Source organism: Hevea brasiliensis, chromosome 9, assembly GCF_030052815.1.
Source record: "Hevea brasiliensis isolate MT/VB/25A 57/8 chromosome 9, ASM3005281v1, whole genome shotgun sequence".
NCBI classification, from domain to species: domain Eukaryota; kingdom Viridiplantae; phylum Streptophyta; class Magnoliopsida; order Malpighiales; family Euphorbiaceae; genus Hevea; species Hevea brasiliensis.
Window position 1 is genome coordinate 26261347 of NC_079501.1, and position 17829 is coordinate 26279175.

The window sequence follows — 17829 nt, forward strand, 5'->3', positions numbered from 1 at the left end:
ATCTCTCTCATCTCTTCATCACGCTTAGTTTGATTAGCAAGAATTTGTTGTAATAAAGCCTCTGTGGTGGAACTTTGTTCTTGCTGTTTTGGTAGAGGTGCAGGATTTGCATTCTTTTGCTGAAAACTAGGTGGTGGTTGCCAAGGTTGTTGGTATTGATGCCCTTGTTGTTGTGGTGGAAAGTTCTGAGTTAAAGCTTGAGTTTGCTGATTCCCCCATGAAAAATTTGGATGATTCCTCCAAGCATATGAAGGATAATCTACTCCATGACTCATTGTTCCTTCCGCATAAGTAACTTGTTGAGAATTCCCAGAGCATGATGATGAACTGACTAGAATACTTAAATACACCATTTTCTAAGCAAGCACATTACTGAGTGCAACAAATTTGGCATTGGTCATGTTGAATGGATCATGCTCATACATTCCAAAGAAATTGCCTCTTTTGAGTTGAGCTGGTCCTCTTGGACTACTCCAAAGATGAGTATTCTTTGCTATTTTCTCTAACAACTCATAAGCTTCATCTTCATGCTTAATGATGAATTCCCCTCCAGTTTGAGCATCAATGATTCCTCTGATAGCAGGAGTGACATTTGTGTAAAAATTCTGGTTTATCATCCATTTAGGAATGGCATGATGTGGACATTGTCTCTCCAACTCCTTCCATCTCATCCATGACTCATAAAGAGTCTCATCTTCTCTTGGTCTAAAAGCAATCATTTGATTCCTCAACTCTTGAGTTTTTCCAGGTGGAAAGTATTGGGCAAGAAATGCATCAGTGAGCTGCTCCCAATTTGTAATTGAGTTGTGAGGTAAAGAATCAAGCCAATCCAATGCTCTATCTTTCAAAGAGAATGGAAACAATTTTAGCCTTGCTGCATCATCAGATACTCCTGCTTGCTTTTGCATGTCACAAATCATCGCAAACTTCTTCAGATGTGTGTGTGGATTTTCAGAAGGATGTCCTCCGAATTGAGAATTTTGAATCATTTGAAGAACCCCAAAATCCATCTTGTAACTATTTGCATCAATTCTTGGTCTTGCTATACTTTCTCTTAAGTCATCAAAACGAGGAAAAGCATGATCTATCATACTTCCCCTAGGCACATTAGCATTTACAACCTCTTCACCTTGGGCTACATTTTCATTGTTTCGATCGTTTCCAACATTACCGCCACCAATTCTAATTCTTTCATCAGCCATGTCTGCTTCTAATTCAGTTTCTCTCAAGGTTTCTTTCCTTTTTCTGGTTTCTTTCTTGTTGGCTTTATAAAATTTCTCTATTTCAAGATTGAACAATAAGGATGTGTCACTTGTGCTTCTAGCTCTTCTCATAAAAGATTAAAAGTACCTGAAAAAGAACAAACAAACACAAAATGAAAAGATAACAAAAATAAAACTAAAAACAACTAAAATAATCAAGAATTCAATCTTAAACAAACAACTCCCCGGCAACGGCGCCAAAAACTTGATGTGTCCCAACCGCAAGTGCACGGGTCATTCAAGTAATATAGAAAAAGATATCGTTCCCACGAGGAGTTGTGTTAATGATTGAATTTTTGATGTAAAATAAAATATGTTAAAATTGTATTTTAATCAAATTAATAAAAGAAATTTAGGAATTTGAAGCATAAGGTATGAAAATGCAAAACTAAATTCAAACAATGACTAATTTAATAATTCACAAAATAAAGAAATTGATAATAATGAAAATTAATAAAATGAGATTAAACTAAACACTCAAAAGTAAAATTCCAAGCAATAATTGATGAAAGACGATTCTGGAGTTAAGGGTTCATATTTAAGTCATTTTGGGATTTTCCCTAGCTAGCCTAATCCATGAAATTTATGGGTTTAAAGGAGATTAATTATAAAATCCTTTGAAAACTCTTTCGAGTGAGACAAAGAGTGCCTTAATTAACTTAATCCTACTTTCGTGGAGTTAAAATTAACCAAGACCCATTAGGTTATTTAATCAATCTATTAAAACCCTCTTAACCCTTAGTCTATTTCTAGATCTAAGTTAATTAAGTCCAATTTCTTGATTAACTATCACTTGGTTTTCTCCTTTCGGTGCTTCAACCAAGGATTAAGAACATAACTTAATGGGGCCCTTCATTAAGCATGTGAATAAGCACACAAGAAATGGATTAAACCTCATAAATTCATTAAATTGAGACTAACCCAGTTCAAATCAACAAAAATAACTAAAATATTACATTCCTTACTCCAGAATCAAAGTAAAACTACTCACTATCCATAATGTTTACAAGAAATTCTGAGTTTATAAGGAAATAAAGCTTTAATCTAAGCTAAGAAACAAGAAACTAAACACTAGAAATGTAGGAAAAATGTAAGAAAAGAAAGAAATCTCCAAATCTGGTTGGAACTGGAGTGGGAGATGATTGTGACTCTTCAGCTGCTGCCTCCCCTATTCCTTTTCTTCCTCTACTTGCTTCCCCCTTTTTGTCTCCCCCTCTAAAATGGGAAATGGGACTATTTATAGCATTTTCTGACATGGAGCCCTAAAATGGTGTGTTTGAGGAGGGATTTTCTGAGGGAATCTTCTGCCAGCTCATTAATGAACTCTTTATGGGACTGCATAAGTGGACTGCATAAGTCATGCAGTCCCTTATGCAGTTTTCGGCTGGTTTCTGGTTCACTTATGCGAAACTGCATGACTTGGTGCATAGGTTATGCACAATTCCGTGAAAGTGCATAAGGGAGGCGTGAATGTGCATAAGCTATGCAGTCTCCTTATGCACATTTCGGCAGGTATTGGAACAGTGATTTTTCTCTTTATGCAGATCTGCATAGCTTATGCAGCAAGTTATGCATAATTTTGGTCAATGCATATTTCAGCTTGAAAACTTGTTTTTGACATCTTTGGCTGTGGAAGTCACTCCTCAATGGCAAAATTTCTTTTCAGTCCTTCACAAACACTATTTTTCCTACAAAACAAAATAAAAATTAGAAATTAATCAAAAATTGACAATTATGAAAAACTAACTAAATAACTAATGAAATTAGCTAAAAATAACTAATAATAAAATAAAATGACTATAAAATTAGACCTAAATGACTATACAAAATATATGCATCAATAAGGACGATAGGCTTTTAGGATGCAAGCTCGCAGGACAAAAGGCTTTTTCTTGTGCTCGCCGGTATCCTTTGGATGGTGGGGATGAAGGCTCATTGACGTTGATCTGGATTGCTGAGGGAAAAAAAAAAAGTACAAGAGGGAGAAAGATAATGGGTTGCTCGGCAATAAAAAGAAAAATTATATAATAAATTAATTATTTATATAAAATAAAAATTATTAAATATATTTAATATATATATATATATATTATCCTCTATAATTATATGATAATCACTTTTTATATTATAAGTAAATTTATTTTTTAATTAAAAAAAATATTATTTTATAAAACAATAAATTAGTTACAGAGTGATAAGTTAATTATAATTGATGACATAAAATTTTATTTTATTCATGTTAAAATTTTTTTTTTAAATAATGATAATCTTTTTTTATATTTAATTATCATTCCATATTAAAATGTTGACATATAAGTACGGCTAGGACAATGATAGGGGACGGGAGGACGAACCTAGATACATTTACGTCTAGGTTCATTCCTTCTATATTTTTATTTAATATTAAAATAATATTTATTAAAATTAAATATTTAAATTACTATTATAAATAAAATATTAATAAAATAATACTTAAATTTAAAATTTTATTTTTAAAATTTAAATTATTCTATATTTGATAATAAAAAAATATAATAATTGTATTAATACATAAAATAAAATAATTTTATTAATAATAAAATTAGAAATAAAATATAAAATGAAAAGAAAATAAAATAGTAATTTTACTTTTGAGCAATAAGGAAAAAAGAAACATTTTATTAAAGATTGTAGATTGGAGTTTTTAAAAAAAAATTTAAAATTAAAGAATAAAAGTAATTATTAAAAATTAATAAATCTTAAAAAATGTTATATGTTATATTATCTTATTTTTATAGTAATTTTATATTTTTTTAAGTAGAAATACTGATTTTATTTTTTCATAAAGTAAAACTTATTTTATTAATAAATAATTATATTAAAAAAATTATGATTATGTGCATTATTAAAATTCAGATGATATAAAAAAAGAGAAATATAGAAACGGCCATCGCCTTGAGCTCACTCCTACTAACTATAACAATAATTCAATCGTTTGCCAATGTCAACTCCTTTCATCTCCCGTCGCGTTGCAGTGATCGGCGCCGGCGCTGCAGGCCTTGTTGCTGCACGTGAGCTCCACCGCGAGGGCCAGAAGGTAGTAGTCTTTGAAAGGCAAATCCAAATCGGCGGCATCTGGGCCTACGATCCCAGGGTTGAATCAGACCCATTGAGCCTCAATCCGAACCGAACTGTAATCCACTCGAGCGTTTACAGCTCCCTCCGCGTCGGCCTTCGAAGAGAACTGATGGGTTTCAAAGACTGCCCGTTCATACCCAAAGACGATCAAACAAGAGACCCGAGAAGATACCCAAGTCACAGGGAGGTGTTACTCTACTTGCAAGATTTTGCGAGGGAGTTTAAGATTGAGGATATGGTGAGGTTAGAGACTGAGGTGGTTTATGTCGGGTTAGTAGAGGACAGTAACAAGTGGAAAGTGAGGTCTAAAAAGAAGAGAGCAAATAGTGATGGTACTTACTTTGATTTTGAAGATGAGACTTATGATGCTGTTGTTGTTTGCAATGGCCATTACACTGAACCTTGTGTTGCTCAAATACCAGGTACTTCATTTCTTGCGTTGAGGGTTATTCTTTCTTTTAATAATATTCATGTGTTGTGCTTTTTACTATTCGTTGCAACTCTGGTTTATTCGGTTCCTCATGTTTGAAGTAATATGATAGATTCTTTGGTGGATGTCATTTCTTAAAAAAAAAAAAAAATTTGATGATAAAAATATCATTTTCATTACAGGCATCAGTTCTTGGCCAGGGAAGCAAATGCATAGCCACAATTACCGTGTTCCGGACCTCTTCCGAGATCAAGTATGTTTCTGATCTCAACATCACCTTTTGTTGTCTTATTACATTTTGATCCTTTTAAGTTATACCCGATAGTCACGCTAGTCCAAGGTCAATTTAGTCCTTTACCTTTTAATTTTTGATAGAATGAACAATTTAATTTCTTTTTTTAACTCAATTTTACTCTTTTTCAGATTCATTCGCTAAATTATGTGGGACCCATGAAAAAAATAAAATATTATTTAAAAAGAAAACATAATTTTTCGGTAAAGATGAAACATGCCGAAGGAAAATATACCCTAAGAAGTTGAACCACAATCAAAATTTCGCCAAAGAAAATCTGAACATTATTTTAGGCAATTTGAACAGCCATCGAAATTCACAAAATTTGAGTAATGTGGACTTCTGTAAATGTCACAATGAAATTAAATGGAAAGGAACCTTTGTTCGATGATTACTGATTGGAAAAGGAAGTCCATGGTTTGTTTTGCTTTATGACAATCATCACAAACTTGGCTGAAAAATTTTTTGGGTAAGTTTGAACATGAGAAAAATGATCAAGTGAAACATGTCTTAGCTTTTGGTGTCAGAGAATAGGGTCACTTGACTTCACACTAGAAAGAGTAACAGGAATTTCTAGACTTTTGAACTAGTAAATATGATCATGTTGCTCACCAGGTCAATCACTGTTCTTGTAATAAGCTTCTGCAAAACACTAAAGGTTGGTAAGAAAATGGATGCAAAATGCAGTTGCGTGTTAATTTACCAATTGAAATCTGGTTGCTACAGAAAGAAAGAACATATAACACATTTGAAAGATGATTATTGGATGGGAGGGTGTTTTGTCCTCTTTGCAATACAGAAAATTGAGAACCATCAGGTAGTTGTACTCGAAAAAGTGTGGTTTGCTGCTGAAAATTATCTTAGTATTGTCTGAGATCATGTGTTCTGATGCTCCTAAATCAAGAATCCAATCTAAGGATGAGGTAGGCTTACCAAAAAAATTAGCTGCAACGTTAGGCTTGGTTTGAAGACGATGTACGAATTGTGAACATTGCTCAGGTTTCAACATATCAAGTGTGGAGGTTGCAGATGGCAAAAAAAAAAAAAAAAAAAAATTCAACAATTGATTCTTGTTTGACAATGTAGGCTTGGGCTTTATTGAAGTTGAACTCACGTTTTGGAGATTGGTGTATGTCTCCATTTGATTTCTTCTCAACTCTCAGTGTCGTCGCATGAGGTCGAGGATGATGTGAGCTGGAACCAAAGGACTTTGATGAGCCCCTTGCATGTATGGCTACTCCTTGTTGAATTTTTGGACGGCTTGAGGTATAAGTCAACTGTTTCTCTTCCTTTGAGACAATGGAAGAAGCTTTTCCAAGAGAAGGCAAAAGTTTTGAGCCCAAGATTGTGAATGAATGGTTCTAAATGAATCACCGAGTCCTAAAGGGGATTGGTGGAGTTTTTCTTCATCACTTTGGCAGGCAAAGTCTTTTGCTGCACCACAGATGCAGTTTAGGATTGGGGAATAAAGACAAACTTCATCCCATAATCCCTTAAACTTTGTGTTATATTTTACAACAATCATATCATCCTGACTTAAGTTGGCGAGGTCGCATTCGAGCTCTTGGATCCTGGGGTCGTTGCCTTGAGAAAATCTCTCCTACAAATCCAACAACATATCACGAGGTACTTCAAAATAAGCCATGCTGTCATGAAGATCTGAAGTGAGGGAGTTAAGTATCCATGTGGGCACCATGGAATTGACCTTCTCCCAAACTTCAAAATCTAGTGGAGATCCATCTGGCTTTGTCAATGTAACATTTACAAAGCCAAATTTATTTTTGGCTTCAAGAGCATTTATCATAGCTCTATGCCAAGTGTTATAATTGGTTCCATTAAGGACATGAGACTGTAGGATGTCCCAATGTGATATGAGGATTATAGGTGGTATAATTATAGCGGGTCTATGATTTTGGAAGTGCGAAACTGATCAAGAGATTAACTATTGGGAGCAGAACTAGAGTTTTTCTCATTTTCTGACATGTTTTTGGTGATGAAAAGAGATTGATTATTTGGTGGCAATTTCTGGTCAGAGCCTTAAGATCTTTCATGCTTTGATAGGATGTAATATTTGTTGTGGAATGGAATGGCTTTGTTGTATTTCTCTGAACAATGATACAATTATATACACACCTGTATGCTAAATAAAAGGGTAAACTAACGCTAAATATTAGTTAAATAATTACAGATGGAGGCTAAGAATCTGGAAACGGTGAAGTCAATCGTACCTATAATTTGGCTTGTCATGAATATGGGATTTGATATGCTTGCGCTTGCAGTCTGTGATCTGGTGTGGTTTGTGCTGTCACATGCGGTGTGAGAGTAGACTGCATCTGCACGGTATCCCGTGGTGTCGGATTGGTACCACTCGGTGTGGCATCCATTTGCAGTCTGGTGTCTTGTCTGGCATCTTTCATTGGCATCAGATAGCGGTGTGCCATCTGGTTTGGTGTCAGACCACAGTCAGGCTATTAATAATTTAAAGAAAGACATTACTTTGATGTTGCTGCGTACTGTCAACAAAATTAAGCCAACTGATACTTCGATTAGCATATATATAGTAGACTTAAGATGAATGTTCTGTAATCATTCATTTAATCACACTGCATATCTTTATATATATACACCACTATAAATGAGGTTGTATATCTTTGTTCATATACATCAATACAATATTCTTTAATTTTAGACTATTTTCTTATTCCAAAATATGGTATCAAAGTTAATTCTACACCAGCCCACTTGGTGTTAATTACCAGATGTGTGCTGTGATACTATTCGATTTCACCATCATTGAGATTTAATTGTATTTATTACTTGTGAATTTTTTACAAGCAAACAGGTGGTAGTTTTGATTGGGAGTTCATTAAGTGCTGCTGAGATAAGCAGGGAAATCGCTGGGGTTGCCAAGGAGGTCCATGTTGCTGCAAGATCAGTTACAGATGAAACATATGAACAGCGGACTGGATATGATAATATGTGGTTTCATTCTATGGTAAGTCACCCAGATTAAGAGTGAGGGGTCTATTTTAAAAAAGTTCATATAGGTAGCTTTGATTTGACCCTGATGCTTGCCGGGTGCTTGATCTAAAATAATGACAGTAGTTAAATAATGCAGATTGAAAGAGTCCATGATGATGGTTCTGTGGTCTTCAGAAATGGGAGGGTTGTTGTAGCTGACATAATTCTACAGTGCACGGGGTACGTTTGATTTGGTTCATACCAAAAATCACACACACATTTATGGACTTTGGAGTCTATAAAAAGAAACAAAACTGAATTTACAAGTAGCTACAATTGCGTTTATCTTGAAGGTACAAGTATCACTTCCCTTTTCTTGAAACCAATGGCATTGTGACTGTGGATGATAATCGTGTGGGACCGTTATACAAGCATGTTTTCCCACCATCTTTGGCCCCATTTCTTTCCTTTGTTGGGATACCACGGAAGGTTCTACTCAGAAGTCAGAGGTTTGTTTTGATATGATAATTTTAACTGTAAAAATAATACTCTGCATGTAATTTGTGCTAGATTTTCCCTTTCGCAATGTTTGAACTTCAAAGCAAGTGGATTGCTGGTGTGTTATCGGGTAGGATTGATCTTCCGTCAAAAGAGGAGATGATGGAAGATGTTGAAGCCTTCTACCTGCAACTTGAAGCTTCAAACGTTCCAAAAAGTTACACTCATAACATGGGTGATTCTGGGGTAACCCTTGCAAATAGACACCTTATTTCTTTGATAATGTTTTGTTTGGTAAATGTCCATTTTATTATCATCTGGCAAGGATGGAGAGGTTGTGAAATCTTCACCAAAACCTTTGCTAATAAATTTAGGTCATCTCTTATCTTGCATATCTTGTTGCAGCTTGAGTTGAGCAACTGGCTTGGAGCTCTATGCGGGTGTGAAGGGTTTGAAGAATGGAGAATGCGAATGTTTTATGCAAGTACCTTCCTCAAGCGCCTTCGACCATATACTTATCGTGATGAAGGGGAAGATGATGACCACCTAATCTTGGAAGCCAATCAAGACTTCATTAAAGACACCTCGAAAACAATTTAGTAACAGTCATCTGATGGTAACTTGAGTTTATGGTACAACCTATTACATTCGGTTGGCTCGCATATAGAGCTTCCTAATAAAGCTCTATTTGGTTATCAAAAAGTTGGTTGTTCATATATGAGCTTACTAATTAAGCTTTAACGAGGAAGGTGAAAAGTTGGTTGATGATATGTGTGCCCAACCATATTCAAGCATTTGTTGCCAAAAACACTTAATATGTACAAGCAGTAATTGCTTCTCTGTACAATATGTAACAATATGTGGAGTGTAGAGTGTGTCCTTTACAAGAAAGCCTTTGGGATGTGAGTATTTGGGTTTCAAGGAGTGAGTAGATTGGTTTATTAATGGATTGGTTTACGTGAACCATGTGAATTTTGTATTTTTAATTTTATTTATCATCACATTTATTTATTCTAAATAAATATTGGATCTGCTAAAATTCCTTTAAAGATTTCAGCTATGTTATGGAAAAATTTGTTGATTTTGTAGCCATTGAATTGTTTGAATGTTAAATTAATAAAAGGAGAGCGATAATCTTAATTGGGTCTGTCCAGGTCTCTAGTTAAATTGCGGTTAAATTTTACCGAATGTATAAATTAGCTCTTAAATTATTTAAAAAAAGTCTAATATGCCCCTTAGTATTTTATTTTTATCTATTATGTCTCTGACTTTATATTTTTGATCCATTGCACTCTTCAAAATTTTTCTTTTATAACCAATAAGCATATTTTTCTCAATTCAATAATAAATACTTACATAAATGATCAAGTTTAATCTATTAAAAATGAAAGAAGATTTTTGAGTTTTTCACAGTGATTAATAAATTGATTAAATAATTTTATTATTATAAAAATATATTAGTAATTGATTAAATTTTTTTTTTATCTAACCTAATTACTTCTTGTATGAATATTTATTATATTTAGTAGAAATAAAGGGTAAAATTAAAAAAAAAAGTTAATGCTCATTAATCTTCTAAAAATAAAATAAATAGAGGAAGTATTTTTTGTCGATAAATTTGAAAATGATATTAATTATAAAAATAAAAAAGCTAAGAGTTTAATAAATTAAAAATAAAAAATAAATAGTGTAATAGATTTAATTAGATATCTGAAATGCATTGAGCTTCTTTTTTCTAAATAGCTTAAAAACTAATTTTTAAATGATTAAATTCTTCTATACATCATAATAATACTATTATTATATAATAGTATAATTCATAATGTTTTAAAGCTAAGAAATGATTTTGAATATTACAAAAAATAATTATATTACATGATATTACAGATTATGATGAGTGGTCGATTATAATTAAATATAAATTATTTGTTATTAAATTTTATCATGATAAGTACCATTATATAATAATACTTTATTTTTTAATTTTTTCCCCATAATAATAATAATAATAATAATAATAATAATAATTTAATCATTATTTTTTAAGAAACACACGCATGTCAAGCAAAATATTATTTTTATGTTTTCATATAATTTATTAAAGTTAGAAAATAGAACAAAACCCTTTATAACAAATATTATCTTTATAGAATTAATTAAAAAATTATCCTTAGATTTTCATGTAATTAAATTAAAAAATTATATGTTCTTTGATTATGACCTATATTTCCTTATTTGTTAATAAATTATCCTGTGATCTACCCATGCAAAGCCTTATTCATGGTAACTTATTTGCCATCAGATTTATGGGTTTATTTGATAATATTATCTATTTTAATAGTTATTAATTATTTTAATAATTATTAATCGTGTTATAAAATATCAAATATTAATTTATATTCATTAATTATTTATATAATAATTTAAAATAGTAATATTCGATAAAAATAATTGATAAATATAAAAATAATAAAATTATATTTTTATTTTAATTAAAATATTTTTTTAATATTTAAAATGGTATTTAAAATAATAATATTTAACGGTATAATAATATTTAATAACATAATATTTATAATAATATTTAAAAATTAAAAAAATAATTACTCTATCTAATAATATTAATTATTTAAATATTTATTATAATAATTATCATATTTATATTAAAAAAATAATTTTTTATTAATTCCCATAATTTCTAAATTTTAACTTAACTATTAAATTATCAATCAATATAAATAAAAAATATAATATTTAACGCAACAATAATGTAAATATAATATTTTATATTAAACTCTACTTAAAAAAGCTTTTTAACAGGAGTACTTAGGGGTGGCCATGGTTCAGGAACCGCCGATTACGGTTCCTGAACCACCGATTCAGGTTCAATAAAATAATGAACCTGAACCAAACCGTCATGGGACGGTTTGGAAGATGGTTCCTGAACCGCCGGTTCCGGTTCGAGCCCCGGTTTAAAACGGTTTAAGAGACGGTTCAAAAAATGACAGTTCAAAACGGTTTGAATAACAGTTTCGAAACGATTTTGGAGCGGTTTAAGAGCGATTTAAAGGAAAAAAATTAGAGGAAAATTTTATTGATTTATAATTTAAGTTATATTTGTAAAAATATTTTAATTTTTCTTAGAAATCTTTTAATCAAAATAAAATAAGAATAAAAAGAATAAAATTAACTTATTTTTAAGAAAAATTTAATAAGCAAAGAGTTAAACTTATTAAAAACTAGAGATGAAATTAATTTAAAAAAAATTAGAAAAAGGTGCATGAACTTAATTTTGCCTATGTATCCCTTTAGGATTTAGAAGAATCAAAATTTTCAGTTATATGTTGAGAAAAGGGAGATTGAGGTGGTTTGGTAATGTGAAGCATAGACATAGGAAAATTCTAGTTAGACATGTAGAGCACATTGAGTTAGAGAATAGAAAGAAAAGAATAGGTAGACCTAAACTAACTTAAAGGAGAATAATACAACATGACCTAAAAGTATTACACATTTCCGATGATTTAACCCAAAATCATTTAGAGTGGAGAAAGAGAATCCATATAGCCAACCCCAATAAATTTTTGGGATAAAAGCTTAGTTGAATTGAGTTGAGTTGAGTATTACTTGCCCTTTTTTAAAAAATTATATGATAATTGATAATTAAAAAAAATATAAAAAAAAATCAAAATAGAGGGTATTGAAAATTTTATTGAATATATAAAATAATAACAGAGTTGTCACGACCCAACCTATGGGCCGGACCAGCACTAGGACCTGGGCCAGCCTAAAGCCCCCGAGGCCCGTAGTAAGCCTAACTATTCACTTAACCCAACTCTAAGGCCCATTTGGGCCCAATTTCAAGAAATCAATCGGACAAAGTCCAGCCATAAAATGGACCTTTCAACGGGGAGTTTTTGACTCACCCGACCTGTAAACACAGTAAATACTCAATTGGGGAGCTCAGCTCACCCTCCACATACTCATATCATCATAAAAACATATGGGAGCTCAGCTCCCTCATCCAGTCCATCAAACATGCATATCATTATACGTTTACAGGTCCAACATGGTAATAACATTACAGACCAAAATCAAATAAATACTTCTAATACATGCGGAAATTCTAGGAGTAAATAAAATTACACAAATATTGATAAACAACCTGCGAAGGAGAAAAGCAGGTTAACCACAATAAAATCCTCCTGTAGCCTGAAAAAATATTGAACAGGAGTGAGCGTTCGACACAGAGAGTAAAATATCAATTTTAACCATAATCTCTATAACTATCTAAAACTAATGCACCCTGTAGAGTGAAATGCAACATCAACAACATTTTTACATCATAACATCAAAAAGGTAATTTGGAGCACTCACACACCCTGTAGTATCAATCATAATATATGGGAGCTGATCCCCCATACAGCTCTCTTAAATCCAACCTGGTGCCAGCGAAGAACTCAAGCCGGACTTTCGCTTAATAAACCAAATCGGGGGTCCCAGAGAAGAACTCAAGCTGTGACTACCCCCCGAAGGATCGGGTCCCAGCGAAGAACTCAAGCCGTGACTACCCGTCCTATCCATAGTCCACACCACATCACACGCACGCCAACGCACGCACACTGCTCTAAATTACCACAACAATATCCATGGCACTTTAACAGTTATCATTGCAACATAAATCGTGCCTAGAGTTTAACTACATAAATATATGCATATAAGTGATGCATGGGCATGCTTGAACATATAATAATAGTGAAATTACAATTAAAATTAATATTTTACTCACAGACTTGACAACGGTCCATCGTGGCAAGGCGGAGGAAGAAGGTCGCCTACTCACCTGACAATTACATTATAATTTTTAATATAAATGACTCAATACAATCAAGAAAAGACCAAATACGTCCTAAGTTGTGCCGAAAATCCGACAGAGTCTCCCTTATACCTAGGACCTACCCAACCTGCAAAAGGGCTCAAAACACACTTTTATATTCACAATCCATATATCCACAACTCAATCACATCACACAGCCCCTCCTGGGCCCATCAAATCAATCATTCATCACAATATGTAAAATTTCAATTTAGTCCTTATAATTGATCAATTTTGCAAAAATTGCCCAAACAAGCTCTAAAAATTCTAAAACTTTGCCCCGCGGTCCTTAGCAATATTACTAGGCTATTGCAAAAAGAATCATAATTTTTTGAGCTACCACGAATATTTTATGGATTTTTAACCCTATTTAAGCACTAGAAAATTACGAAAAAGCAAGGTTCGGGTTTACCTTTGCCGATTCCGACTTCGGGAACGCGCTCGGGACATCTGACAATGGGGGGGTAGCCAAAACCTCGGTCCAATTCGGAGACTTTTCAGATAACAGGTCTCTCTACCCGGAAATTTGCAGACCCGGCCAACTGTCGAATTTCCGCGAATTGAGGATACCTACATGAAGCCCACAACACGGGGGTTAGTACATAAATTTTTCAGAATTTTCTAAGCTCATTTAATACTCGGAAAAACACTGCGAAGTTCCGTGGGACCCACTGAAAAACGGTGTCGAAAAAATTCGAAATTTATGTCGCCGCGAAGCTCTCGACGAGTGGAGCGCTCTGGTACTCTCGGTTTTCTCGTGGGATTCACAGATTGCGAGAAATCTAGCCCGAAAGTCAAAATGGGCTAAAACTTCCCAGGCAAAAATTGGACAAACCGCTCAATGGATTTCGGCGTTCTTGGTGTCTATGGAAAGCTCTCGATGAGTAGATGATTTTAGACACAAGACCCGGTCCGATTGGTGGCCGGATCAGCCGGATTTTGGCCGGGAAGTCGAAACGTCGCGGGAGCGAGGAAGGGGAGTTCGCGCGCGTTTTCCTGCCGTTTGGGGCGGTGGCCGGCCGGGGGAAGGAGGTGGGACGGCGCACGGTGAGTCGTGGCGGGGAGGTGGTCGGCCGGGGTGGGAGGAGAGAGAAAATGGGAGAAAGAGAGAAGGGGGAGGAGACGCGGGCGAGAGGAAGAAAAAGGGGAGGGAGCCGGTCCGATTCGACCGTTCCGATCCGGTCAGGTTCGATTCGGCCGATTCGATTTGAAATACAAAATTTTGAATTTTTACTCTATCTCGGGACCGAAAACGAGGTCCAAAAATTTCGAAAAAATTCCAGAAAACTCAGAAAAATTCATAGACTCCAAATATATTTTTAGTTTTGCCACGTGGTCTTTAAATTAATTTTTAAAAATCATCAAAGTTTATTTTTTCGGAAAATCAAACCCGATTTTTAAAATCCGAAAAATCTCAAATAATTTCTTAAAATTTAAATAAAATTAAAATACCAAAAATACTCATAAAATAATAAAATCTAAAATTTTGGGGTGTTACATTCTTCCCCCCTTACAGAAAATTCGTCCTTGAATTTTTTACATAAGGCAGAATAAAGCACATGATTATACATTGAACAGATAAGGGTACTTGATACGCATGTCCCGTTCTGACTCCCAGGTGCACTCTTCCACTGACTGGCTCCTCCACAAGACCTTAACCATAGGGATTTGTTTGGATCTTAGCTGTCTCACTTGGTAGTCCACTATGGCTACATGTTGCTCCTCAAATGTCAAGTTCTCTTTTAGCTCTATTACATCTAGTTGTAGTACATGAGAAGGATCTGGATTGTATTTCCTGAGCATGGAGATGTGAAATACGGGATGAACGTGAGAAAGGTTGGGTGGTAGCTCCAACCGGTAGGCAACTGCTCCAACTCTATCCGTAACCTCAAAAGGTCCGATATACCGCGGTGCCAACTTGCCCTTCTTTCCAAATCTCATGACTCCCTTCATTGGAGAAACCTTCAGGAATACATAGTCACCTACTGCAAACTCCACATCCCTCCGTGCGGGTCCGCATAACTCTTACGCCTCTGAAAGTCAAGCTTTTCAATCGTTCCCTGATTAAGGGAACCATCTGTGAAGTGTACTGCACTAGGTCTACATCATGCACCTTCGCTTCTCCCATTTCCGTCCAACACAGAGGAGACCTGCACTTTCTTCCATATAGTGCCTCATAGGGTGCCATCCCTATGCTGGAATGGTAACTGTTGTTGTAGGCAAACTCCACCAAAGCTAGCTGATCATCCCATTGACCTCCAAAATCCAAAACACTCATGCAAAGCATGTCTTCCAGTGTTTGGATTGTCCTTTCGGACTGTCCGTCTGTCTGAGGGTGGAAGGCCGTACTGAAGTTCAACTGTGTGCCAAGTGCCTCCTGCAACTTTCTCCAAAATTGAGAAGTAAACTGGGGCCCTCTGTCAGATATTATGGAAGCTGGAACTCCATGCAATCTGACTATTTCTCGAATGTAGAGTCGGGCGTACTGTGCCACAGAATATGTAGTCTTCACGGGCAAGAAGTGAGCTGATTTGGTTAGACGGTCCACAATTACCCATATCGAATCATATCCTCGTGGGGTACGAGGCAACCCAGTCACAAAATCCATAGTGATCATTTCCCACTTCTATTCTGGGATAGGGAGCTCTTGCAGCTTCCCTGACAGTCTCTGGTGTTCAAACTTCACCTTCTGACAAGTCAAGCACTTGGACACAAAGTCTGCTATGTCTCTCTTCATGCCATTCCACCAGTAGCTATCTTTCACATCATGGTACATTTTGGTGGAACCTGGGTGGACATTGTATAGTGTATAGTGTGCCTCTCGCATGATTTCATTCCTGAGGTTGTCCACATCGGGCACACATATCCTAGAACCTTGCACTAGGGCGCCATCATTGGCAAATCCAAACTCACTACCTTCACCCTGCTGTACTCTTTCTATGATCTTCATCAATTGTTGGTCTCTGTGCTGGGAAACTCTAACTCTATCTCTTAAGTCTGGCCTCACTGAAAAATGAGCCTGCAATACCCCCTCATCTGAAAGATCTAGGATTAAACCTTGATCCATCAACTCATGTATTTCCTGAATCAACGGTCTCTTCTCTGCTGAAATGTGCGCCAAATCGCTGTAAGATTTTCTGCTCAAAGCATCTGCTACTACATTGGCTTTCCCAGGGTGGTACTGGATGGTGCAATCATAGTCTTTCAGAAGCTCCATCCATCTCCTCTGTCTCAAGTTTAAGTCCCTCTGTTGGAAGATGTACTTCAAACTCTTATGGTCGGTGTATATCTCGCACACTTCACCATACAGGTAGTGTCTCCAGATTTTTAGTGCAAAGATTACAGCCGCCATTTCCAAATCATGGGTGGGGTAGTTCTGCTCATGCCTCTTCAGCTGTCTTGAAGCATAAGCCACTACATTTCCATTCTGCATCAAAACACACCCTAAGCCAACTCTGGAGGAATCACAATACACACTATATCCTTCACCACTCTTAGGTAGTGTCAACACAGGGGCAGTGGTTAGACACTCCTTAAGCTTTTGGAAACTCTCCTCACAGTCATCTGTCCAAATGAATGGAACATTCTTCCGGGTTAACTTAGTTAGGGGAGCTGCTATCCTGGAAAAATCCTGTACAAAACGCCTATAGTAGCCAGCTAGACCCAGAAAACTTCGCACCTCAGTGACTGTTGTAGGCCTAAGCCAATTAGTTACAGCTTCAATTTTCTTGGGATCCACTTAAATACCTTCTCTTGAAGCCACGTGTCCCAAGAATGAGATGCTTTCTAGCCAAAATTTACATTTCAAAAATTTGGCATATAGCTGGTGCTCCCTCAAAGTCTGCAACACCATCCTCAAGTGCCACACGTGTTCTTCCTTGGTCTGAGAGTATACCAAAATGTCATCTATGAATACGATGACAAAATGGTCCAAAAATGGCTTGAACACCCGGTTCATCAAGTCCATGAAGGCTGTTGGTGTATTAGTGAGTCCAAAAGACATCACCAAGAACTCATAATGACCATATCTTGTCCTGAATGCCGTTTTGGACACGTCCTCATCCCTGATTCTCAACTAATGGTAGCCTAATTGCAGGTCTATCTTGGAAAAGAATCTAGCCCCTTGGAGCTGATCAAACAAATCGTCGATCCTAGGAAGTGGATACTTGTTCTTCACAGTCACCTTGTTCAGCTGTCTATAGTCAATGCACAACCTCAATGACCCATCTTTCTTTCTCACAAATAGAACAGGAGCACCCCAGGGTGAAGTGCTCGGACGTATGAAACCTTTGTCCAACAGCTACTGTAGTTGCTCTTTTAACTCTTTCAATTCTGCTGGGGCCATCCTGTAAGGTGGCATGGATATGGGATTTGTACCCTGAACAACATCAATGTA

At 35.3% G+C, this 17829-nt stretch overlaps 1 protein-coding gene and 1 non-coding gene across 2 annotated transcripts; both read left to right on the top strand.

Annotated features, from left to right (window-relative positions):
* The first annotated feature begins 627 nt into the window (after positions 1 to 627).
* On the top strand, positions 628 to 735 carry LOC131183637 (small nucleolar RNA R71). The gene has a single exon (XR_009151677.1). It is a non-coding gene; the product is annotated as a small nucleolar RNA R71 (small nucleolar RNA).
* Positions 736 to 4169: 3434 nt separating this feature from the next.
* On the top strand, positions 4170 to 9494 carry LOC110650218 (flavin-containing monooxygenase FMO GS-OX-like 4). Its single transcript, XM_021805080.2, has 7 exons — positions 4170 to 4801; positions 4992 to 5062; positions 7944 to 8096; positions 8220 to 8302; positions 8416 to 8551; positions 8633 to 8806; positions 8966 to 9494. The coding sequence occupies exons 1-7, from the start codon at positions 4243 to 4245 to the stop codon at positions 9158 to 9160; spliced, it is 1371 nt and encodes a 456-aa protein (XP_021660772.2). The 5' UTR covers positions 4170 to 4242; the 3' UTR covers positions 9161 to 9494.
* The last annotated feature ends 8335 nt before the right edge of the window (positions 9495 to 17829 follow it).

Bases quoted from the DNA above. Each gene is read 5' to 3' on its own strand.
- LOC110650218 (XM_021805080.2), top strand. From the start codon at position 4,243: ATGTCAACTCCTTTCATCTCCCGTCGCGTTGCAGTGATCGGCGCCGGC. The intron at 4,802-4,991 runs GTACTTCATTTC...TTTTCATTACAG, and splicing joins TTGTGTTGCTCAAATACCAG to GCATCAGTTCTTGGCCAGGG. The intron at 8,807-8,965 runs GTAACCCTTGCA...ATCTTGTTGCAG, and splicing joins ATAACATGGGTGATTCTGGG to CTTGAGTTGAGCAACTGGCT.